At 38.1% G+C, this 26,691-nt stretch overlaps 1 protein-coding gene across 4 annotated transcripts; it reads right to left on the bottom strand.

Moving 5' to 3' along the window:
- Positions 1-3,545: 3,545 nt before the first annotated feature.
- On the bottom strand, positions 3,546-26,577 carry LOC125250030 (ribonuclease inhibitor-like). 4 transcript variants are annotated; one of them, XM_048162330.1, is made up of 15 exons: positions 26,248-26,574; positions 25,579-25,686; positions 9,531-9,704; positions 9,209-9,382; positions 8,757-8,930; positions 8,435-8,608; positions 7,985-8,158; positions 7,663-7,836; positions 7,213-7,386; positions 6,205-6,378; positions 5,765-5,938; positions 5,428-5,601; positions 5,140-5,313; positions 4,839-5,000; positions 3,546-4,260 (listed from the first exon to the last, which is right to left on the bottom strand). In XM_048162330.1, exons 1-15 carry the CDS (start codon positions 26,268-26,270, stop codon positions 4,113-4,115), a joined length of 2,355 nt encoding a protein of 784 aa, XP_048018287.1. In that variant the 5' UTR covers positions 26,271-26,574; the 3' UTR covers positions 3,546-4,112. The 4 variants fall into 4 exon arrangements, with proteins under 4 accessions (XP_048018287.1, XP_048018288.1, XP_048018290.1 ...); XM_048162331.1 differs by having other exon boundaries at positions 5,428-5,592; XM_048162333.1 differs by lacking the exons at positions 5,765-5,938; positions 6,205-6,378 and having other exon boundaries at positions 26,248-26,577.
- Between the last annotated feature and the right edge of the window lie 114 nt (positions 26,578-26,691).

The raw sequence follows: 26,691 nt of genomic DNA, 5'->3' as shown, positions 1-26,691 counted from the left end.
TTGAGCATCAGTAAGAAATGGAAGTTGGAAGCAGGATGGAAACTGATAAATGAGAGAACATGTGATCGTTGTGAGATGCATCATCCACTGAGAAAATGTCCAGCTTATGGTAAAAGTTGCAACAATTGTGTTAAAAATAATCATTATGCACGCTGTTGTAAAGGCAAAAGTTTTTGTGTTGCTTTTTTCATGCTTCCACACAAAAAAAAATCAATGCCTTTCACAGGTAACATTTCTCTTCAGTGTGCAAAATGCTTCAAACGTGTCCATTATCAGCTGCAAAAGTGAAATTATTATATACCTCCAAAGGTTCATCGCCAACCATACAAAGAAATGATGTTTTTTGTCTGACTCATGACATCAATTGTAGAGAAATACAGAAGAAATTTTTGCTTAAATCGTCTCTGTAAATCATCTTTACTGGTAAGTTGAAGCTTCGGAGGTGTCTCAATCCTTCCATCTCCTGTTTTCTCGTCACACGTGTGCCTGTAATCCTGATTGATAAACTCCACAGAAAGCATAACAATGTTTTGACTGATGAGAGATGTTGTAGATAGATGATTATGAAAACATGTTTTGGGATATTTTTCAACTGGTCTCTTGTAGTTTTATTTAATGAGGATAGATAAGAGCGTCACAGCAGTGTTTGTACCTGTACATGTCATGTCCTGTCCACCACACATTCACCTGATGATCATCATGACTTTGGTGTCTGGAATCAGAACGAGATTCAGTTCAGGCACAACAAAACTCAGTTCATTCTTAGTTAATTTGCAAGGAATGAGAGAAGCTGAGTCTGGGAAATGGGAAACAAACCAGGCAGGGGTAGAGAGAGAGAGATCTCTGTAAAACAAGAAGGAGAGAGAGAACAAAACTACAAGACTTTTATGCAGGCTGGAACGCAAGGTAAACATACACAATGTGGCACAAGACAGCGAACACGAGAGGAGTAAATAGAGGGATTAATGAGGAAGTCAAGGCTGGTAACAAGTGCAGGCAGTCCGCCATTAGGGGCAGTAAGAACCACACCAGTTTGTGCAATGCAAGTGGAAGCTGGGGAAATGCCTTTGGGGCTACACAGACTTCAGTTAGCAGCCAACTATTGGATTAATATTAGAAGGCATGGAGAATATCATCTAGTGAAAAATGTCTTGCAGTTGAGTTGGGAGAAGGAGAAAGTATATAGAGAAAGCTCTGGTTGGACGGGACACCAAATAGCAAAAAATGTAAGAATATACAATAGAGAATTTGAGAAAACTGTAATATGGCCAATTAAACCAGTTTGGGTATTAGAGTGTCCAAAGGTATATTTAGAGCTACTGAAGGCCAGGCAATGTGATAGGACATCTGATATAATAGAAGAATATCATAGATATAGGGATAATAAATATAAGTACTGTATTCAGATCTTTACAGATGGATCTAAAGAAGCAAATACAACTGGTTTAGGAGTTAGTGTACCAAGGTGTAAAGTGGATATTAGTATAAGAACATCTGATTATTTAAGTGTATATGCTGTAGAATTAGTTGCTATTTTAGAAGCAACAGAATGGATTGTAGAAAGTGGTGCCAACAAGTTTTTAATATGTAGTGACCCTGTATCTGCTCTTTCAAGCATTAAATTAGGCACAACTAGAAACCATAAGGGCTTGATCTATGATATTTTATTTATTTATACAACTGCAGTTAGGCAGGGGAAGAATATTGCATTCATGTGGGTTCCGGCTCATTCAGGTATTGCGGGCAATAAAAGGGCTGACAAGTTGGCAAAAATGGCAACTAAAAAGGAAAATGTTGAAATCAATATTAAGTTATCTAAATCAGAGGGAAAGAGCATAGTGTGGAAAGAAATAATAGACAAATGGCAGCAACAGTGGCAGAATGAAACAAAAGGGAGGTATTTATACTCAATACAAAGCAGAGTGGGTGTGTCAAGAGATAATGGTATGAGTAGGAGAGAACAAGTCATTTTAAACAGAATAAGAATGGGGCATAGCAATCTTAATGGCACTCTGCATATTATGGGGAAACACCCAACAGGAATGTGCACACAATGTCAGGAGTATGAGAAGGTTGAGCATGTTTTAATATCTTGTGGGAGGTTTATTCAAGAAACACAAGAAATGATGACCCAGTTACAGAGTTTAGGACGAGTAGAGGCAAGTGTTAAAGGTATTTAACATTTAAAATATTTAAAAGCAGTAACGCAACAAATTGGATTCCAGTTGCCGTAAAAACCCAAAGAAGAAGAAGAAGAAAGTATCCCAGAATGCATCTTGCACTAACCAGCAAGTGTGAATAGTAAAGTAGAAAACCACTATTATGTCATGATATGTAGTTTTAAGAGTTTTTCAGGCAGGAATGTAGGGTTGCAGGTTGAAGGCAAAGTGACGCTTCATAACTTTATATATTTAGGCTATTTAACTTTACCGTTGTAGCCTACTAAAGCGCTGATTTTGTACGCTTCACTGAATTGTTTGCTTTAATTCTAATTGCATATTCTTATACACATATTAATATGTTTAATATTTTTAAAATGTAAATGAAAAGAGGCAGGGTTGTTTAATATTTCGTTTTGTTATACTATATATATGCAGACATTGAAGAAAATCAATGAACGCATTGCTTGAACCACAACTGTGAGTCTATTAATGTGTTTTTGTTTGTTTGTTTTTTAAATAAAGCGAAAAGAGGCAGAGTGGTGTTTTATAACACATTACACATTTTTATTGTTGCCTAAAATATACATACAGAGATAACTGGAGAAGCCAGAGCGAGCTGGGTGACGTTATCAAGTATGCTGCTGTGCCATTTGCAGAATCACCGTACTTGCGTGTACTCTCATTCACAAAAGTTTGTTAACCTGAGTCGAACTTGCCAAGTCCTAACTACCAAAGATGCAAGTCTGAACTTTGCGAACTTGGTATTGAGAAACGCCTACTGTCTCGTTCCCTCCTCTCAGGGAATAAAGGTTATGTTTGGTAACCAGAGACGTTTTCGTTACGATTTTGACCAGCAGATGTCGCCACTCGCCATTGATGTTTGTGGATGTTTGCACTCATCCACACATTTTAATCATGTTTGTTTTGTATGTATAGCCTATTTGTCTATCAAAGTTGGGGTTTTTTTTAAGAAAAATGAACATGTTCTGCTGCATAAGGGCCTATTTCTGTTTTGTTGGTGAGTCATTTTAACATTTTTTTTTTATCCACTTTGTTCTTTTATCTTTGGTAATGGACAAAGAAATATACCACAATTAAAATAATCCAAATAAAAAAATGTAAGACTAAAAAAATAGGAATATACAAATAAATATACAGAGGGCAACTAATCACACTCCATTTGAGTTCAGCTTCATTTAACTTGTCCTTTAGTTTTAAGTTTTAATTAGTGAACTTACAATGTTTGCTTTGATCATGAAGTCTGTTAAACTCAGTTTGATCAACAGTCCATCATCATCATCGGTTTAATGAAAATTTGTATTATAGTTCAGCATTATGAACAATTTTACAAAAAAAAAAAAAAAAAAACACACAAACCACAACTTTACAACCAAATCTTTAATTAAACAACAATTGAAGCTCAAAGATCTGTCAATTCAAAATACCAGTTATTTACAGTCAAGATCTTTGCTTTGACCAAGCACAAAATTATTAAAGAGCAAGGGATTATTGGTATTCCACAGCCACAATGCTACTCCAGTGAGCATGAACAGTAAGAATATGAAGTTTTATAATAGTTTTACAACAGTGAACTGAAGTTTCTTTCTTTTTACAGTACATGAAGTTATTGTTTCTGTTTTCTCTCTGATGAATCCTCAAAACTCCACCTTCAACAACTGCTTGATACAGAAGACTTCAGTTTGAGATCCATATCTGTTCCCAAACACTTAAAACACTTCTACAGGGATTTTACTTACAATTCTAGGTAATTCATTTAATTCTAAAAAGTGTTTAACAGATTTAGTTCAATCATAATATCTGTTAGTCTTGTCCTCCATTTATGTGTCCATCTGATACTTTGTCACATGACTTTTTAATCACACATTTATTTTTCCTCATAGACACAGTAGTGAGACTCTTCTGTGGATCCCCTGATGATTTCTGATCCTCTCATGAAGATTTCAAACTATGATATAAAGCATCCATCAGAATTTGGGGATTGAACTCTTTTAGAGACATTTTTTGCGACTGAACTCTATCAGGAATGTTTGGAGATTGAACTTGTTTAGAGACAACTGGCAATTGATCTTCATCTACTCTGTAAGGAGGAACAGAAGAGAAAACAATCAGTATTTAGTTGAACAAAGTGCAAATTATTTACTATATTTAAATTACTGTTTTTTGAGAAGTTACATCCAATTCCTGTAATCAGATTAAGTACTGACTTTACATGATCTTGCAGAGATATTTGTGTTCTAATATAATACATTTAAACATGAATCACGTTGATATGTTTGTTTGTTTGCTTGTCAAAGTAAAAACACACTAGAGACAGAGACGTTTCTCATGTGAGGCTGGACGGCTGTGAGCTGAAGCTAAACTGATTTTAGCAGGAGTGCAGCGTTTTCTACAATCTGAACAAGTCTATTCTCAAACTGAAATGATTCACTTCTACTGACACAGGTAATAAAGCAGGTGTTGTTGAATAAAGCTGTGACAGTGTGATTTTGTTCTCTTTCCTCCTTTGTGTTGAACATTTTAATAACTTCACATTTTGTTCTCACACAAACCCTTTGTTGCAATAAAGCATAATGATAATTTATTTTCATGAATATCTGTTTGTTCGCATATCAGAGGTAAATGAAGATCTTTAACATCACAGTGATGTTTCCACACCTGAGGACACAGTTTGAGTCTCGTAGCACGTCACGGAGCCGCTGCATTGAGTCTCCTATCATATTGTGTCTCAGATCAAGATCTTTTAAAAACTGCAGTGCTTTTGAGTTAGTCAAAGACTGAGTTAAAGAAGAAACATCTGTAATGCCACAACGCTGTAGACTAGAAAGACACAAACAGAGGAAGAGAGATCATCTTACAAGTGAAGAATTTTACACAAATATAATGTGAACTCAGACTCATTGTGAGATATTGAGTATAAAGTGTTTAATTTTGATTCTTGTATGTGAATGTTACTGACCTCAATCTCTCCAGTTTACAGTGTGAATCCTTCAGTACATCACATAAGCGCTTCACTCCTGTGTTTCCTATTATATTCTCTCTCAGGTTCAGCTCTCTAAGGTGTGACGGGTTTGATTTCATAGCTGAAGTCAGAGCAGAACAACCTTCTTCTGTGATATAACAGAAGCTTAAACTACATTAGGAGAGAGAGATAGAGAGAGAGAGAGAGAGAGAGAGAGAGAGAAGAAGATAGATAAGATAAAAGTGATTTTCAGCATTTTGATTCTAGTATGTGAATGTTACTGACCTCAATCTCTCCAGTTTACAGTGTGAATCCTTCAGTACGTAACATAGGTGCTTCACTCCTGTGTTTCCTAGTTTATTCCTGCTCAGGCTCAGATCTCTCAGGTGTGACGGGTTTGATTTCAGAGCTGAAGTCAGGATGACACACTGTTTCTCTGTAATACTGCATCTATCCAGACTGAAGACAGAAAGAGAAAATGACTCAAATCCATGTTCAGTTCATGTGTGAGTTAAATGAATCATGAATAAATGAATCATGAATAAATGTGACCAATCAGGAATAAATAAAGTAAATAAACTTCAATCACACTGTAACTGCTGTACAGTATAATGATACTAACTGTAGTTTCTCCAGCTTGAATTGTGGGTTCATCAGTAGATCACTGAGGTTTTTCACTCCAGAGTCTCCTAGTTCATTCCCGCTCAGGTTCAGCTCTCTCAGGTGTGACGAGTTTGATTTCAGAACTAAAGTCACATCACAACAACCTTCTTCTGTGATATAACAGAAGCTTAAACTACATTAGAGAGAGAACAGAAAATAAGACAGAAGAAAAGAAAACTCTTTATTCTGTAAAGTCACACCATCTTCATAATCAAATAAAACATAGGAAGAGAGATCATCATCTTCATTTCACCAGATCACAGAAAACTAATTTGAAGAATTTTACACAAATATAATGTGAACTCAGACTCATTGTGAGATATTGAGTATAAAGTGTTTTAGTTTAAACTGTTGAAGTGATTTTCAGCATTTTGATTCTTGTATGTGAATGTTACTGACCTCAATCTTTCCAGTTTACAGTGTGGATTCTTCAGTACGTCACATAGGTGCTTTACTCCTGTGTTTCCTAGTTTATTCCAGCTCAGGTTCAGCTCTCTCAGGTGTGACGGGTTTGATTTCAGAGCTGAAGTCAGGATGACACACTGTTTCTCTGTAATACTGCATTCACTCAGACTGAAGAGAGAGAAATAACAATAGTTCACATCTATGATGATCATCTTATTGAAGAGCTTCAGCAGCATTTAGTTTCCAATAGTCTCTGCTGAAACCCAGTTACACTAGTTCTGTGTGCAGAAGATACTGTTTCTCCTCTTTCATTTGAACAATTTATTTGATGTCTCTATTCTTTATTCTCTGTTGAAAAGGCAAATCTATGCATGTACACAATCAGTACATTAGGGGTGTGCACAAATAGTCATATAATCAATCTGTCTTTATTATTCGAAAAATAAACATACTGAGAACTTTTTCTTTTTATACTGAGTTTTTCTTTTTTATGTTGGTACTCATCACTTTCTCTTAAAAACAGGAATTGTTTGCAGACCTTAGTTAGGACGTGCTAAAAATTATTGGTGTGCCTTTGTGTTGTCTAGCAGAATTCCATGAGCAACACATACTAAAGAAAACTCGGAGTATCACGGAAGATGACTCTCATCCCTTGAGGGTTTACTTTGAAGCACTGCCCTCTGGAAGAAGATTTAGAAGCATTAAATGTTTATCTAATAGATATACATTTATATTTGTACCAGAGGCTATTCATCTTTGCAATTTAAAGTTTTAATTAGTGTTTTTTATTTTTTTTTAATGATTTTATATATGAAGCATGTTGGGTTATGTTTTTACTTCTTTATTTACTTATTTTCTGTACTGTCTAGGTGATATTTTGTGTCTGCTACATGATGCTACTACCCTACTAGAATTGCCCCTAGTGGGATTAATAAAGTTCTTAACTTTAACTTTATAAACTTAAATCTCACTGTAACTGCTGTACAGTATAATGATACTAACTGTAGTTTCTCCAGCTTGAATTGTGGGTTCATCAGTAGATCACTGAGGTTTTTCACTCCAGAGTCTCCTAGATTATTCCAGCTCAGGTTCAGCTCTCTCAGGTGTGATGGGTTTGATTTCAGAGCTGAAGTCAGAGCAGAACAACCTTCATCTGTCATACAACACCAGCTTAAACTACATTAGAGAGAGAGACAGATAGAGAGAGAGAGAGAAATAAGACAGAAGAAAAGAAAACTCTTTATTCAGTAGTCACATAATCTTCATAATCAAATAAAACAGAGGAAGAACATCATCTTTATTTCACCAGATCACAAAATACTAAGATGAAGAATTTTACACAAATATACTGTGAACTCAGACTCATTGTGAGATATTGAGTATAAAGTGTTTTAGTTTAAACTGTTGACGTGATTTTCAGCATTTTGATTCTAGTATGTGAATGTTACTGACCTCAGTCTCTCCAGTTTACAGTGTGAATCCTTCAGTACGTCACATAGGTGCTTCACTCCTGTGTTTCCTAGTTTATTCCAGCTCAGGTTCAGCTCTCTCAGGTGTGACGGGTTTGATTTCAGAGCTGAAGTCAGGATGACACACTGTTCCTCTGTACTACTGCATCCATCCAGACTGAAGACAGAAAGAGAAAATGACTCAAATCCATGTTCAGTTCATGTGTGAGTTAAATGAATCATGAATAAATGTGACCAATCGAGAATAAATAAAGTAAATAAACTTCAATCACACTGTAACTGCTGTACAGTATAATGATACTAACTCTAGTTCCTCCAGCTTGAATTGTGGGTTCATCAGTAGATCACTGAGGTTTTTCACTCCAGAGTCTCCTAGTTCATTCCAGCTCAGGTTCAACTCTCTCAGGTGTGACGGGTTTGATTTCAGAGCTGAAGTCAGAGCAGAACAACCTTCTTCTGTGATATAACAGAAGCTTAAACTACATTAGAGAGAGAGAGAGAGAGAGAGAGCAGAAAATAAGACAGAAGAAAAGAAAACTCTTTATTCTGTAAAGTCACACCATCTTCATAATCAAATAAAACAGAGGAAGAAGATCTTCGTCTTTATTTCACCAGATCACAAAATACTAAGATGAAGAATTTTACACAAATATGTGAACTCAGACTCATTGTGAGAAATTGAGTATAAAGTGTTTTAGTTTAAACTGTTGACGTGATTTTCAGCATTTTGATTCTTCTATGTGAATGTTACTGACCTCAAACTCTCCAGTTTACAGTGTGAATCCTTCAGTACGTCACATAGGTGCTTCACTCCTGTGTTTCCTAGTTTATTCCTGCTCAGGTTCAGCTCTCTCAGGTGTGACGGGTTTGATTTCAGAGCTGAAGTCAGGATGACACACTGTTTCTCTGTACTACTGCATCTATACAGACTGAAGACAGAAGGAGAAAATGACTCAAATCCATGTTCAGTTCATGTGTGAGTTAAATGAATCATGAATAAATGTGACCAATCGGGAATAAATAAAGTAAATAAACTTCAATCACACTGTAACTGCTGTACAGTATAATGATACTAACTGTAGTTTCTCCAGCTTGAATTGTGGGTTCATCAGTAGATCACTGAGGTTTTTCACTCCAGAGTCTCCTAGTTTATTCCAGCTCAGGTTCAGCTCTCTCAGGTGTGATGGGTTTGATTTCAGAGCTGAAGTCAGAGCAGAACAACCTTCTTCTGTGATATTGCAGAAGCTTAAACTACATTAGAGAGAGAGAGAGAGAGAGAGCAGAAAACAAGACAGAAGAAAACAAAACTCTTTATTCTGTAAAGTCACACCATCTTCATAATCAAATAAAACAGAGGAAGAGAGATCTTCATCTTTATTTCACCACATCACAAAATACTAAGATGAAGAATTTTACACAAATATACTGTGAACTCAGACTCATTGTGAGATATTGAGTATAAAGTGTTTTAGTTTAAACTGTTGAAGTGATTTTCAGCATTTTGATTCTTGTATGTGAATGTTACTGACCTCAATCTCTCCAGTTTACAGTGTGAATCCTTCAGTACGTCACATAGGTGCTTCACTCCTGTGTTTCCTAGTTTATTCCAGCTCAGGTTCAGCTCTCTCACGTGTGACGGGTTTGATTTCAGAGCTGAAGTCAGGATGACACACTGTTTCTCTGTACTACTGCATCTATCCAGACTGAAGACAGAAAGAGAAAATGACTCAAATCCATGTTCAGTTCATGTGTGAGTTAAATGAATCATGAATAAATGTGACCAATCGGGAATAAATAAAGTAAATAAACTTCAATCACGCTGTAACTGCTGTACAGGATAATGATACTAACTGTAGTTTCTCCAGCTTAAATTGTGGGTTCATCAGTAGATCACTGAGGTTTTTCACTCCAGAGTCTCCTAGTTTATTCCAGCTAAGGTTCAGCTTTCTCAGGTGTGATGGGTTTGATTTTGGAGCTGAAGTCAGGATGGCACACTGTTTGTCTGTAATACTGCATCTATTCAGGCTGAGGACAGAAAGAGAAAAGACAATGACTCAGATCTACGATGATCAACTAACATGTTTAGCTTTATTCAGCAGACTTTTGCTGACAAATAAACAGGGATATCCAAGAGCAGAAACATGGAGAAAGACTACACATTGTTCATTTAAATATACTACCTACATTGTAATGATACAAAAGTCGAAATCATTGATCTATTTATGTTAGTTTACACATTCATTTCATATCATCTTTAAGGTCCTTTCGTGTCAATGTCACTCTTGGTTTGATCACTGGGACAAATGTGTTTATGTTGGTTGTTTTCAAACACATTGTCTACTCTCTAACACTTTACAACAGTTGTCGGCAATAGGCGGCCTTCTGGCCAAAACTGGCCAGCCAGCAATAATATCTGGCCCGCATCCGCAGCCAGATTATTTTAATAGCAGCTGGTTCTAAAATAGATTTTCCGTTTTGTGGTGCCGCCTGAATACACTGAATGCGACAAACCGACTGTTGCAAAGCACTTGGACTACATCAGAAATAGAATGGGGAATCCGTTTACTGTCGAGAAAGTGTTGTGTTGTGTCGTGCTGCATCCAGTGTAGACAATATCATTATAATGGTTTCTATTATCTTTTGTAGCGTTGCGTCGTGCCGATCATGTCTGGTGTCAGTGTGATATTCTTTGAAAACAGAGACAACGTCGTTGCAGATAAGACACACCGGCTTTGCATTCACAAAACTAGATCGGATAAACACATTGTCTTTCCATTCTTCTTTGTATGCCCTATTTTCGCTGTCAACTTTCCTTTTTAGACTCTTTGATAGTGCCATTTTCTCTTACCAGCTAGCTTAAATGTTAAATTCACTCTGCACACGACGTAATAGCGTACCTCCATCACACAAACAGTTTAAAAAAAAGCAGTTTAGTGCGTGAGGATGCCAAGGAATAATTCTGAATGTAACAGTAAGCTACGTTATATATAATTATTAAAATAAGTTATGCTTCATTGTGTAACAAGCAAATTAAAATGTTACACATTTATTATTCACAATATGGAAAGAGGAAATAAAACTTAGTTTGTTAAGAGCATGACTCAAACATGTCATTAATGGGCTTATTCATGTTACATTTATCCGTTTCACATCTCTCACATATATGTGTTTAAGCAAGGCAGTCTGTGTTGCAAGATGGTGAATGAAGATACTTGCCAGGTTACGTGTCACTGCTCTGCTTTATTAATTTATCATGTAAAACCTGGACACTGCCACACAAATGTGGCTTTTTGTTAATGACTGTCCTACTACAGGATTTAACAGAGTAACAGCTCACTACCAGTTACAAAAAACACTGTAAGAGTCTGTCACAGGCAATTCTAGTTGCATTTTTCAATTTCTTAAATTATACTTTGACTATATTCTGGCCCACCATCTAGTGGCGAATTTTTTTCTTTTTGGCCTGATGCCAAACTTAATTGCCGACCCCTGCTTTACAATAAGTTTTCATTTGTTAACATTAACTACATTAGTTAACTTGAACCAATGATGGACAATACAAGAAGAGCATTTAATAACCTTAATGTAAGTTTCAAGTAAACAAGTTTTGGAAAAGGTTCATTAGCTTTAGTGCTGCACCGTGAGGCAGTGTCACATCTGTTCTTGTAACATATGGGACATGACAACGGAGTGGAAGATCCAAATGCGAGCTTTATTAGCTGAAGAGCGTAGTCAAACAGGCAGAAGGTTGAACACCGGCAAACAGGTACAAGAAGGCAAGGCAAAGGGTAATCCAAAAACACAGGCAAGGGTCAGGACGGGCAGCAAATGATCATAGAACAAGTAAACAGTCCAGGGAAAAAACACAGGCTAGGCAAGGCATGGAACAAAGAGCACGAAAACTACGATAAACAATGGCTAAACAATACTCAGCAGCACATAAGTGAAACACAATAACTATTTATACACAGGCACAAACAGAATAACGAGTTAACTAGGGGGCGTGGTCCAATGAGTGTCCATGGTAACAAACAAGGGGAGCAGCAGGGGAGCATGAGGTGCACACACAGAGGAGGTACAGGACAAGATAACAAGTTAACAAGGGGGCGTGGTCCAATGAGTGTCCATAGCAACAAACAAGGGGAGCAGCAGGGAAACATGAGGTGAACAGACAGGGAACATGACAGTTCTAGTGCTAGTTCTGCTGCTCAATTGCTATATTTAATATTCATATTGACTCGCACATTACATAAACTTCGCCAGCAAATTGAGTTAACATAATTTGTGAAACATAACATGACAAATTGGCTAGATCACATCGTCACCCGCCACAGTTGATTTTTACCTGCATTTGACTGTGTTAATTTCAAACCATGTCATTATGAAACTGCACAGAACATCTTTTGAGTGTAAAAGCAAACTGTTTAATTACATTGTGGTTATGACAGTATAGTAAATGTAACGTTAATAGAGTTAAACAAGTTGTATTTGGAATAAAAAAGTACGTTAACAATGTTAAATAAAAACAAGTCAGCCATGTCAGGCTAATTAACAGTCCCAAACTTTACATTTCGATACTTAACACTCAGAGGTCGGATAGTCGCGCCGGCGATACTACTTCATTTTTTTCTTGCCAGTGTGTAAGAGACTAAAAATACTCTGGCAATTTTGGACGTACAAATAAGTTATATATCATTAAAAACTGTGGAATGTCTTTTTTTATTTGTATACACTTACAGTAAAAACTAAATGTTGTGCTTTTTGCAAAATAAAGAAAACAAACATGATCTCTCTGAATTGTGTAATGATATAACGCAGTACGATATTTCAATCATCATTTTAATACCAAAGTGGGAAAGGGTATCAAAAAGATAGGCCCACTCCACCCTATCAAAAGCCTTCTCAGCATCTAGGGAAAGTAAGGCTGTATCAGAGGTTCCTTTTTTAACATGTATGATATTTAACACACAACATATATTACGAAAGGCTTGTCAACCCTTTACAAAGCCATTTTTATCAGAATCAATCAATAATGGTAAAAATGATCAAGTCTGCTGGCTAAAACTTTGGCAATTATCTTGGTGTCTGAATTCAAAAGACTAATAGGTCTGTAGGAGGCACATTTTGTAGGATCTTTCCCTGGCATAAGAATTAAAGTTATAAGGGCTGAACACAAGGAAAAAGAAAGTTCTTCATTGTTGAAAGATTCATTAATCATATCAATAATTGGGGTTATTCATTTGTTATGAAAAATCTTGTAGATGTCTATAGGCAGGCCATCGGGGCCTGAAGCTTTTCCACTATTCATCCAATTAATGGCTGCACTCAAGTCTGCATAATTTTTTTATAGAGATGGGAATTCACAGGAGGTGTCCATTTATAAAGATCTTGATAATAGTTTCTAAAAGAATTATTAATTTCAGTTGGAATCATGGTCTTTTGTCCATCTATAATTTCTATTTCATTAATCACTTTTTCATTTTGCTGAGCCTTAATTCTGCATGCCAATAGCCTACCAGCCTTTTCTCCTTGGTCATAATATGATTGTTTAAGCCTAGTTATATTAGCCACAGCTGTATTGGTAGAGAGCTCATTTAATTCTGCTTTAAGTAGTAAAAGGTTATGTCTCAGATCAGGAGTATCTTGTTTGAAAATTTCTTCTTCTAAGTCCTTAATATTCAATCATTTTAAGGGTAGATCTGTTCTTTTTAGAACTAGTAAAGCTGATAATTTGTCCTCTGATGTAGGCCTTGAATGCCTCCCATCTTATTGAGGCAGACGTCTTGTGTTACATTAAAAAAATGTCAATATTATTACCTACAAAATCAAGAAACTCAGGGTTATGTAACCATTTTGTGTTCAGACGCCATCTAGGTGGGTTATTTTGTGTTAAAATTAACAGTGGTTTGTGAACGTAGACGCGTTAATAACAAATGGTTTATCAGGAGTGTTAATGCTGGGCTGTGTAGGATTCGTGACGACACGTGAACAAACAATTTCAAGGAAATTGAAATATTTGTTTTTAAAGGTGAAGCACTTCTCCTTAGCCTTATCTTGGAGTTATGGTTCACTCTATGTGTGTGTGAGAGAAAGCATAGGAGTCACGTAGTTCACATTTGTGTGTGCAATATTTATATATGCCATATATTTTTAACCTCTATTCATAATGAAGAGCTGAGCACGTGCAAGTGACAGGATTTTGGGTGTGAGAACCACTTGCACACAGTCACTTCACCACTACTAGAATTACCACCGATTTGCGACTTTCTTGTGTCTTTGAAAATGAATTATAGACTTGTGCTTTGAGCGTCTCAAAGTTCGTTTTGTGTTCTTTTTGGAAGTTCGAAACGGCTTGCCAAAGCGAACTTTCAGGAAAAAACACCTTCGTACTACCATTGGTCAGTGACGATAACATATTAGGAGGTGTGCGCTGAGGCTCCGCCTTCACTCGCGTGGGACACATCTTGGACTCATTTCGTGTGTTTGAGTTCGTCAAGGTAAGAGCTCCGCGGGTGAAAACATGAACACACTGGATAGCCGCTTTATAGTACAAAATGAAGTTGTGCTTGTAAAAAAACAAGGCACTAACACTGTTTTTCATGTTTGATACTGTAAAGCTGCTTGATTTTAAGCAATCTATTGAATAAAGTGCCATATGAAGATGTGACGTGACTGGAGTGCTAATTTGCAGAGCTCTTGCTAACATACCCATGTTGTTCTGATAAGATGTTTTTCTTATGCTTTCTATAATAAATGCTTGCTGTTTTCTCATTTTTGCTGTTTATTTTGTTACTGAGAAGAAAGTGCATGGCACATATTTACATATTCATCTAACCGTCGCTCTCAGCAGTGTGGGCGGCGTCAGATGTTCAATTACAGTATATCGCTGGTCATTCCGAACTTCATTTGAAGTATACTGGGGCCTTTAGTGGTTACCAGGGCTGAAAATGGGTGAGATTCTTTGGCGGGACTCTATGTGGGAAGGATATATATATATATATATATATATATATATATATATATATATATATATATATATATATATATATACACACACACACAGGTGCTGGTCACATAATTAGAATATCGTGAAAAAGTTCATTTTTTTATTGTAAATTATTTTAAAAAATGAAACTTTCATTTATTCTAGATTCCCTACATGAAAAGTAAAACATTTCAAAAGATTTTTTTTTTTAATGGTTGTTTAGAGTGTACTGCTAATGAAAGTTCAAAATCCAGTATCTCAAAATATTACAATATTTACATTTGTGTTTCATTAAATGACCATCCCTACAGTATAAATTCCGGGTATCTCTTGTTCTTTGAAACCACACTAATGAGCTTCACAATGAGTAGAATGAAGCCGTAGTCAGTGCATCAAGAGTCACCACACTCAGACATCTTCAGGAAAAGGACTACCAAGCCACTTCTGAAACAGAAACAACATCAGAAGCATCTTACCTGGGCTAAGGAGATAAAGAACTGGACAGTGAACAGTGGTCAAAAGTCCTCTTTTCAGATAAAAGTAAATTTTGCATTTCATGTTGAAATCATGGTCCCAGAGTCTGAAGGAAGACTGGAGAGGCACAGAATCCAAGCTGCTTGAAGTCTAGTGTGAAGTTCTTTACTTTAGCACCTGCCCACAGTGCAAAAGCCACTTCCAAGTGGTTTGCTGACCATGATATTACTGTGCTTTATTGGCCAGCCAACATGCCTGACCTGAATCTATGGGATATTTTTTAAGAGAAAGATGAGAAACAGTTGATCCAACAATATATAGATGATCTGAAGGCTCAATAATGCCTCAGCAGTGCCACAGGCTGATCACTTCCATGCCACACTTCACTGATGCTGTAATTTGTGCTAGGAGCAAGTCATTTGCTGTAAAATGTGCTGCCGACCAAGTATTGAGTGCACAAATGAACATACTTTAAAGAACTTGAACTTTTTTGATTGATCTTAGGAAATATTCTAATATTTTGAGATACTGGATTTTGGACTTTCATGAGCTGTATGCTCTAATCATCAAAACTTAAAAAACAACAACATTTGAAATGTTTTAATTTACATGTAGGGAATATAGAATATATGAAAGTTTCATTTTTAAAAATAATTTACGATAAAAAATGAACTTTTTGATGATATTCTAATTATATGACTAGCACCTGTATAATATATATATATATATATATATATATATATATATATATATATATATATATATATATATATATATACAGTCCCCTCCAAAAGTATTGGAACAGTGAGGACTATTCCTTTATTTTTTCTGTAGACTGAAAACATTTGGGTTTGACATCAAACAATTTATATGAGACAAAAGATCAACATTTCAGCTTTTATTTCCAGGTATTTACATCTGGATCTGATACACAACTTAGAAGATATAACCTTTTGTTTGAACCCACCCATTTCTCATGTGACCAAAAGTATTGGAACAGATTAACTTAAAATAGATTAAAGTGAATAAGACTTCATATTTAGTTGAAAATCCTTTGCTTGCAATAACTGCATCAAGCCTATGACCCATTGACATCACCAAACTTTTGCATTCTTCTTATGTAATGCTTTTCCAGGCTTCCACTGCAGCCTCTTTCAGTTGTTGTTTGTTTTGGGGGGTTACTCCCTTCAGTCTCTTTTTTAGCAGGTAAAATGCATGCTCTATAGGGTTTAAGTCTGGAGATTGACTTGGCCAGTCTAAAACCTTCCACTTTTTGCCCCTGATGAACTCCTTTGTTGCTTTGGCACTGTGTTTTGGGTCATTATCTTGCTGCATGATGAAGGATCTCCCAATCAGTTTGGTTGCATTTTTCTGTAAATTGGCAGACAAAATGTTTCTGTACACTTCAGAGTTCATTTTGCTGCTGCCATCATGTGTTACATCATCAATGAAGATCAATAAGCCCGTCCCAGAAGAAGCCATGCAAGCCCAAGCCATGACATTACCTCCACCGTGTTTCACAGATGAGCTTGTATGTTTGGGGTCATGAGCAGATCCTTTTTTTCTCCAAACTTTAGCCTTTCCATCACTTTGGTAGAGGTTAATCTTTGTCTCATCAGTCCATAAAACTTTGCCCCAGAATGTTTGAGGCTTGTCTCTGTAGTTTTGGCAAATTCCAGCCTGGCCTTCTTATTCTTCTTGCTAATGAGAGGTTTGCATCTTCTGGTGTAGCCTCTGTACTTTTGTTCATGAAGTCTTCTGCAGACAGTAGACTGTGATACCTTCACTCCTGCCCTCTTGAGGTTGTTGCTGATGTCACTAACAGTTGTTTTAGGGTCTTTCTTTACAGCTCTCACAATGTTTCTGTCGTCAACAGCTGATGTTTTTCTTGGTCTACCCATTCGAGGTCTGTTACTTAGTACACCAGTGGTTTCTTTCTTCTTCAGGACATTCCAAATGGTTGTACTTGCTATGGTCAATGTTTGTGCAATGGCTCTGATTGATTTTCCATCTTCTCTCAGCTTCACAATTGCTTGTTTTTCACCCATAGACAGCTCTCTGGTTTTCATGTTGGTTACACGTCTAACTATAAATGCAGTCTGCACAGGCAAAACCCAAATCTGAAACTGAGTGCAGACATTTAGTGCTATTTATTGTTTGAATAATCAATGTAATAGGACACACCAGGGCAACAAAACACACCTGTCAGTCACATGTTCCAATACTTTTGGTCACATGAGAAATGGGTGGGTTCAAACAAAAGGTTATATCTTCTAAGTTGTGTATCAGATCCAGATGTAAATACCTGGAAATAAAAGCTGAAATGTTGATCTTTTGTCTCATATAAATTGTTTGATGTCAAACCCAAATGTTTTCAGTCTACAGAAAAAATAAAGGAATAGTCCTCACTGTTCCAATACTTTTGGAGGGGACTGTATATATATACTTTCAATGACTTTTTAGATGCATTTAAATATAAAATATTCTATAATATGTGACCCGTCACGGAAACCAGGGACACAAGTCGGCAGCACAACTATCGAGCAAAATGAGAAAGAAGCGGGTTTTTTTTCAAAATTGGTGATTTTCGTTTTTTTGCAGAATCTGTTAGTTGAGATCACGAAGAAGCTTCTCCGTGTTTGAGATAGCAGTTTTGGTATATTTAAAAGCGTACGTTTTGAGGTTGAAATCGGCTTGTTTTTCTGAGATTCTAGCATGCAGTAGGGGCGTGTCATTGTCTGTGTGTATTTCCACACTGGGTAACGCGCCGGCGCGTTTTGCAGGATTTTTTTCACATTGCAGCAAAACAGACTTAAAATACTCTGTCATTTCTTGTCATAGAGACATAAGTAATATATCAATTGAAACTATAGAATGTCTTCTTTTATTTGTGTACACTCAGAGTAAAAACAAAATGTTGTGCTTTTTGTAAAATAAAGAAAACTAACATGATGCGTGATCTCTCGTCTCCCTCTGAACAAAGTCCAATCTGATAGTTCTCAGAAAATGAACTGAAACTTAGTGAATACTAATCACAAAAAAAATACACTTATGTCTAAAGATACGTTGAAATGTCAGGTTTTAAATCGTGTAAGTCAAATCGAAAACAAACATTCTGTGTTTATGTAATCTGTATGAAAAGAGAGCCATGTCAGAAGTCTGTGATTCAGCTCATTATCCACTAATGTGGCCACGCCCACGGAGCGAGCGCTATTCAGACACAAATTCAGTCAATACATGTATGCATTGTCTCAATCGTGTATTTATTGTCTTGAAAAGTGTTGATCTGTATGTTAAAGCCATGGTTAGCGACCTCTAGAAGACATGCCGTTAGTTCCTGGTTCCTGTTCTTCTTTAGATGAATTTGTGGACTAAAGGTGTACATAGCACCCTCCGGCTGCAAGTATGAATTGAAAACACAGTATCCAGCACTCATAGTGATGATAATAAATATTGAATAAATATTACTCCTCCGTATAGAAAATTGACATAAACATATGAGAATCCATCAATATTTCTCCAAATGTGCATGCTGTTAAGCTAAAACCCTATATGAAATGCCACAGAGGTAACATAATTGTTCAGACACTTTGCATCACAGAAATACATTAGGCTATATTTTAAAGTATATAATACCATTATTTGAAATTGTAATAATATTTCACAGTATTGCTGTTTTTTCTGTATGTTTGATATACACCATCACAGAGGGTTTTTTCACAGCCTACCTGACTGAAAGGCCTCTTTATTATGCAAGTCATTTCAGGTCATTATTATGTGATTCTTTTGTCTTCTCTGGTGAGAAAATTTCATTTCATGATTATAGTGACCAAAATGATCACGGTTATCACAGAATCCTGTTCAAAAAGTCCTAATGCTACACAATGAAATCAATTCACCAAGTTTTATTTAGAAAACCAGCAAATAACAAATAAAATTAGCATCAATATGTACTTTTTCTTTACATAAACATTAAAATAATAACATTAAAAATGATGGCCAGATTTTAAAGGAGTGTCTTGCAACATGTTATCTCTAAATCATTTTCAGCCTCTAAATCATTTTTATAAAAGTCAAAAAAGATAAATTACTGACATTTACAATGCACATTATCCTTTATTATTAATAGTATGTGGTCCATGCAGCTTTACAGGGGGTATGGCTTATCTAAATGAGATGTAAATGAGCCCTATTGTCACTCCCAGCAGGTGAGAACAGGTGAGAACTGCACAAAGGCGTTTTTCTCTCTTTAGAGCTTTTTTGAGTGCCTACCTTCAAATGGCCACAACTTCTCCAAATATTATCAGATTTCCATGTGTTACACATCGTTGGAAAGCTTGGAGACTGCACTTTCAGAATCTGTGAATAACTCAAAATGCCCCAGAACAGACTTGTGTCCCTACTTTCCGTGACTGGTCACATATGCTAACATTAAACAGGCCTAATTCATGTTTCCTCCAAACAATATTTTCTTAATTATCAAACAAGCACATGAAAGGTCAGTGAACAACATTTATGATTTGTGTGTGGCACAAACATGTTCATTCAACAGAATCTTTGCTTGGAGAAAATTACCTGTTTGATTTTGGCCAAATTAAAGATACATTGTCTAGGAATTTGCATATGTGGTGCATACTAAATTGAACAGGTCACAAACCTTTTAAATACATTTGTCCTCAGGTTAAAGAAAGCTGAATGTTTTGGATGGCTACCTCTCAGTTTAGTATACTTTGAAAATCAACAATTAAACACATTTAAAGGGGAATAAAATTCCATAGACATGGAGTTTTTTGAAACATTGCTACCTGAACATGCAGTTCTATTTTAATATTCACTGAAATAATTTCATTATAACCCCCCCCCCCCCCTCATTTTTTTAAAACAGTGTTCACAATTCTCCCATGATTCTGAATAGACAACTAAAAAAAAGTAACATGTAATTTACTAGAGATTCTGACATAATGTTAATTGATGCAGTCTATTTACAAAAAAACATTAAATGGGACCTATTATGCAAAATTCACTTCTGCATGGTGTTTGGACATAAATGTGTGTTGGCAGTGTGTGTACACAACCACCCTATAATGATAAAAATCCAACCACTCTTTTTTTTAAATCACCATTAAACATAAGCAGTGTTTCAGAACAAAGCCATTTCCAGATCCCTGGCAGTGTGAGGTCACAAAAGGCACAGGCCCCGCCCACGAATGTTGACAGACACTGCCGTTTGAACATAGAACCGCCCTGAGCGTGTTCACAGCGAGTCCGCCATTGCTGCACTGACGAGAATGTCTCCCAAGCGTTTTAGGTGTTCTGTAGCTGGATGGAGAACTACCTAAACAATATGAGATCTAAACATCTGTTGGGTGCTGCCCCTTTAAGGACACTGGAAACCAGGTTGCCATAAAGTAACACTCAAAAATAATTATAAGAGCTTCTCTCACATGAGTGAAAGCTGAATAAGGTGTACAATACTACAAATGAAGACGTAAAGTGTGTTGGGCGTTACCCCCTTAAGGACGCTGGTACGGTGGGCACATAAGATTTGCAAAAAAACAGAAAAAGTTGCATATAGAAAACACTGAGAAAGCCATGTTAAACTTCATTGAACCTCTTTAAGTATGTTAATTTCAGTTTAAAAATATTCCTTGAGAGTAATTGTGAATTTTTTGTTTTTACAGTTTGACCACACACATACACATAAAAAATACTCAACTAAAATTAAACTACAACAACAACGACCAAATGTATATATTATGAGTTCTGCACAAGAGGAATAAAAGAAAAAAGAAAAAAATATCAAGATCCAAGTCAATGTTATCATTTCATGGGTAACAACATCATTGGTTCAAATGCACGCTGGAGCTTTCATGTTATCTAAATGATATGATCTTATGTAACTTACGTGCGTTGATATAAATTATTTGATCGTTTGATTGACGCACTGACCTGTCAATCTTGTCTTGTAAATCAGGATGAGCAAGTGACAGATGCTTGGCAAGGTTTGATGGTTCTTCATCATTTTTATAAGCAAAGTAATTCCAAATTATGCGTCTACTGCTCTCATTATTAATTCGTTTTGGGCATGTTAAGTGAGATTCAACTGCTTGATCCATTTTATTCCTCTATGTTGTCACATTTGCCGGTTTCGCGTCAGTTTGGGTAGCACGAAATGAGCAAAATCATGATGTCGTACTGTTTGAATTAAAATATATACCGGTATTTTTACGGTATACTGCACTGTGGCGACCAGGGCGGGCGAGAGCCGTGAGGGAACGGCGTGAGGCCGGTGACGCGAGTGATAATGAGCATCACCTGGGAGGCGCACCGGCCTCGAGTCTCTTACGGAGGAGCTCCGGGAGCATAAAAGGAGGAGCGACTACCTTGAAGGATGAGAGAGGACCAGGCCTGGGGCCTGATGTATAAACGTTGCGTACGCACAAAATGGGCATAGAAATATGCGTACGCATTTTTCCACGCACATATCGGGATTTATAAAAAATAAACTTGGCGTAAATAAGTGCGCACCGTAAGGATGCTCTTGACCGTGCGTACGCACTCTTTTAGAAGAGTATGTGTTTTGGCGACACCAACTGGCCCAAATAGCAATAACTATTTAAAATGAAAAACTTCTAAATTATCCTATTACATCACCCAATAAATCAAATTGCATCAACCTGAATTATCATTATCAGCATTCTTAACCAGGTGCAAATACTTTGAATTTACTAATTTTTTTTAATGAATGGGCTATAAAAAGGTATGTGCATATATAACATATCATCATAATGGATGCTCCCCCCCAGGGGAGACAAAAGTGATATGAATTGAGATAGTAGATGTGCTACTTTCGATCACTTTTCCAGTGACACGCTGTTTTAATGACAGCAAGGAGCGCTGGAAGCACAATAATTCCTCTTTAAACCACACTGCAGATGTTATGACAAAATATTTTTTCGAGAATGACGATCAGTGATGCACACTTAACTTAGATATTATGGAAGACACTGCTGGATTCGGTGGTCGAACAGTCCGTTGTCCAGTTTGAATAGGTCCAATAATATCTTACTGTACAACCACAGCTGCAGGAGGTGTTCGTGTGAAGGATCTTCAAATAATTACCATTTGAAGGATATCATTTGAGGAAAACGGTAAGATTTGCATGTTTTCTTTTAAAAATACTTTGTCAGTGACGCGCCGTTTCAGACAATTGTATTTACACTGCAATAAATAAGTGCCTATAAATAATAGCCTATAAACTTCCTAAAAGATATGTTCACCTTATCAGCAAAACTGCATAAATTTGATTTGAATTGTTTAAAACTATTCAAATACTACCCCTCCTCGAACCGTCGCCCCTCCTCGAACCGTCACCTTAACGTGGTGGAGGGGTTTGAGTGCCCGAATGATCCTAGGAGCTATGTTGTCGGGGGCTATATGCCCCTGGTAGGGTCACCCAAGGCAAACAGGTCCTAGGTGACAGGTCAGACTAAGAATGGTTCAAAAAAGCCCCTTATGAAAAGATTTCCACCTAGATCAGTTACGTCGCCCGGTATGGCGCAACCGGGGCCCCACCCTGGAGCCAGGCCCGGGGTTGGGGCTCGCATGCGAGCACCTGGTGGCCGGGTCTTACCCCACGGGGCCCGGTCGGGCTCAGCCCGAAGCAGCGACGTGGGGTCGACCTCCCGTGGGCCCACCACCTGCGGGAGGGATCGTAAGGGGCCGGTGCATTGTGGATTGGGCAGCAGTCGAAGGCGGGGGCCTCGGCGACCCAATCCCCGGACACGGAATCTTGTGCTAGGGACATGGAATGTCACCTCGCTGGGGGGGAAGGAGCCTGAGCTTGTGCGGGAGGCTGAGAGGTACCGACTAGAGATAGTTGGGCTCACCTCCACGCACAGTTTGGGCTCTGGAACCCAACTCCTCGAGAGAGGCTGGACTCTCCACTACTCTGGAGTTGCCCGCAGTGAGAGGCGGCGGGCTGGTGTGGGCTTGCTCATAGCCCCCCAGCTTAGCCGAAATGTGTTGGAGTTTACCCCGGTGAACGAGAGGGTCGCTTCCCTGCGCCTTCGGGCCGGGGATAGGTCTCTCACTGTAATTTGTGCCTATGGGCCAAATTGCAGTGCAGAGTACCCGGCCTTCTTGGAGTCTCTGGGAGGGGTGCTAGAAAGTGCTCCGACTGGGGACTCCGTCGTTCTACTGGGGGATTTCAACGCTCACGTGGGCAATGACAGTGACACATGGAGGGGAGTGATTGGGAGGAATGGCCCCCCTGATCTGAACTTGAGTGGTGTTCTGTTATTGGACTTCTGTGCTAGTCATGGCTTGTCCATAACGAACACCATGTTCAAGCATAAGGGTGTCCATCAGTGCACATGGCACCAGGACACCCTAGGCCGGAGATCGATGATCGACTTTGTGGTTGTTTCATCGGACCTCCGGCCGTATGTCTTGGACACTCGGGTGAAGAGAGGGGCGGAGCTGTCAACTGATCACCACCTGGTGGTGAGTTGGATCCGATGGCGAGGGAGGAGGCTGGACAGACTCGGCAGACCCAAACGTGTTGTGAGGGTCTGCTGGGAACGTTTGGCCGAGCCCCCTGTCAGAGAGGTCTTCAACTCCCACCTCCGGCAGAGCTTCGATCGGATCCCGAGGGAGGTTGGAGACATGGAGTCCGAGTGGACAATGTTCTCAGCCTCCATTGTAGACGTGGCCATTCGGAGCTGTGGCCGTAAGGTCTCTGGGGCCTGTCGTGGCGGCAATCCCCGAACCCGGTGGTGGACACCGGAAGTAAGGGATGCCGTCAAGCTGAAGAAGGAGTCCTATCGAGCCTGGCTGGCTTGTGGGACTCCTGAGGCAGCTGACGGGTACCGGCAGGCCAAGCGGACTGCAGCCCGGATGGTTGTGGAGGCAAAAACTCGGGTCTGGGAGGAGTTTGGTGAGGCCATGGAGAAAGACTATCGGTCGGCCTCGAGGAGATTCTGGCAAACCATCCGGCGCCTCAGGAAGGGGAAGCAGTGCCCTGCCAACACTGTTTACAGTGGAAGTGGGCAGCTGTTGACCTCAACTGGGGATATCGTCGGACGGTGGAAGGAATACTTCGAGGATCTCCTCAACCCCAGCGACACGTCTTCCTCTGAGGAAGCAGAGGCCGAGGGCTCAGAGGTGGACCCGTCCATCACCCAAGCTGAAGTCACCGAGGTAGTTCAGAAGCTTCTCGGTGGCAAGGCACCGGGGGTGGATGAGATCCGCCCTGAGTACCTTAAGTCTCTGGATGTTGCAGGGCTGTCTTGGTTGACACGCCTCTGCAACATCGCGTGGCGGTTGGGGACAGTGCCCATGGACTGGCGGACCGGGGTGGTAATCCCTCTTTATAAGAAGGGGGATCGGAGGGTGTGTTCCAACTACAGGGGGATCACACTCCTCAGCCTCCCTGGAAAAGTCTATGCCAGGGTACTGGAGAGGAGAATAGAGGACTATGTCTCTCGGCTGGCCTGGGAACGCCTCGGGATTCCCCCGGAAGAGCTGGAGGAAGTGTCTGGGGAGAGGGAAGTCTGGGCGTCTCTGCTTAGAATGCTGCCCCCGCGACCCGGCCCCGGATAAAGCGGAAGAAAATGGATGGATGGATATTCAAATACTATCTGGCCAGTGGAAATGAATGAATCATCTCTATTCTAAAACCTTTATCTGAAGAATTTATACAATTTTGTTTTTATGGATATTTTGATATACTTATTCTAAAACAAAGAGGATATTGGATTATCTTTATCAACATAATGTGTGGCACAAATTGCATTTATAGTCCATATCTAATATTTTCCAATGTCTTGTACCTTTGACGGTGTTAACCGTGGATGTCATGTGGATGGGAACATGTATGGAAATGATATGCAGATGAGGTTATGCATAGTAAAACTAGGCGCCGTAAGCTCCATATATGGTGATTTCGGGGAGGAGACAGGGTGGAGATGCACGTACGCACAATCTTCCGCTGACTGGGATTTATAAACGGATTTGTGCGCAGGATCTGGCGTACGCATGGTTTTATAAATCAGATTTTTTTTGTGCGTACGCAGAATCTAGCTTTTGCGCGTACGTACAATTTTAGGATGAAATCTACGCAAAGTTTTATAAATGAGGCCCCTGGACTTTATTTTATGTTTTATTATGTTTGTGTGGCCAGCAGACATCCGCGAGGGTCTGCCGGCATTACTTTCGTTTTGTTCTTTGTTTATTTTATATTAAAGTTACGTTGAATGTTCGCCGGTTCCCGCCTCCTTCTTCCTGTATTTACGAACTGTGTTACATGCACATCCCTACATTGAAGCCTTTAATCATATAAATAAAATAAAATACTGAGAATGTTTCATGATGGTATTCACCAATACAACTTTTTAACAAAGTCAACGTGTGACCAAAAATTAGAAACACATGAAATACCTTTTATCAGATGATGTTTTTTTCTCACTTAAGTTTGGTGGTACTTCATGTTTTGACTGGTTACTCTTCATAGACACAGAGCTGGACACATGTGAGTCTGATCTTACTCTAATGACACAAAGAACAGAGAGAAACACTTTAGTAAAGGAGGATAAACTGTGTCTGAAACACATCCGTGTCTTTATCTAATCCTCCACAGAAATACACACACTCACACAATTTACAGTTTTTACTTTTATAGTTAATGATTTCTTTAATTTACATGAGTGAGACTAAATATGATAAAAAAATACCTGACTGTAATTTAAGTCAAGTGTCAAGTTTTGTTTGCTGACAGAAATGGAGAGCAGAAATGTCTGTGCGACAGTTTTGTTAGCAAACTTCAATTAAATAAAGTGTATAGTAGTTAATATCTAATATTAGCTAATATCTGTCAATAATTTATGATCTAAAAAACAAAGTCATGTATTTGGATTAATTCAGTGTGTTCACGTCTAGAAGGTAATTAACAAATTATTAACTGTGATATTGTCTATAGAGAATGTCAGAGAATGTCAGAGAATGTCTTAATTTAAGAAACTCAAAATGGAAACAAATATAAAACAATGTCTATAGTTTTGTTATTCACAGTAAAACACAAACTTAAAATGAAAACAATCGCAGTGTTACCTGTGTTTCTCTGAGAGACTCATCTTAGAGAGAGAGTCCTTTCCTCGCTCAGATAAACTGACACTGAACACAGATCAATCAATCAATCACTCAACCTGGAAATGACACGATTTCACAGAGATGAAGAATTATTGAAGAACAGAATGAAGAATACTGAGTTACCAACAACAGCAACAACAATCAATAAAATAAAGTGAGTTACAAACAAATATATTGACATGTAAAATAACTGAATGATCTTAATCATTTCAGATTAATGAGTTTAACTGATTCATGGATTAAATATGAATTCATTTGGGAACAGAAATTTACATTGTGCTGGAAAACTCAACACTATTGCAGCTTAATATTATTTTAAAATCATATTTACCCCATCTTTATTAATAGTTTAATCATTTGTTATTTAATTATTACTTTAAGTTCACAATAATGGTTGATTATTAT

This window comes from Megalobrama amblycephala, linkage group LG17 (genome assembly GCF_018812025.1).
Source record: "Megalobrama amblycephala isolate DHTTF-2021 linkage group LG17, ASM1881202v1, whole genome shotgun sequence".
Lineage (NCBI taxonomy): Eukaryota > Metazoa > Chordata > Actinopteri > Cypriniformes > Xenocyprididae > Megalobrama > Megalobrama amblycephala.
Note: the sequence above shows the minus strand (reverse complement) of the source record. Positions and strands in the feature narration are given on the sequence as shown.

Bases quoted from the DNA above. Each gene is read 5' to 3' on its own strand.
- LOC125250030 (XM_048162330.1), bottom strand. From the start codon at position 26,270: ATGAGTCTCTCAGAGAAACACAG. The intron at 8,931-9,208 runs GTCAGTAACATT...TCTCTAATGTAG, and splicing joins TGTAAACTGGAGAGATTGAG to TTTAAGCTTCTGCAATATCA. The intron at 5,001-5,139 runs GTCAGTAACATT...GTGTCTTTCTAG, and splicing joins TGTAAACTGGAGAGATTGAG to TCTACAGCGTTGTGGCATTA.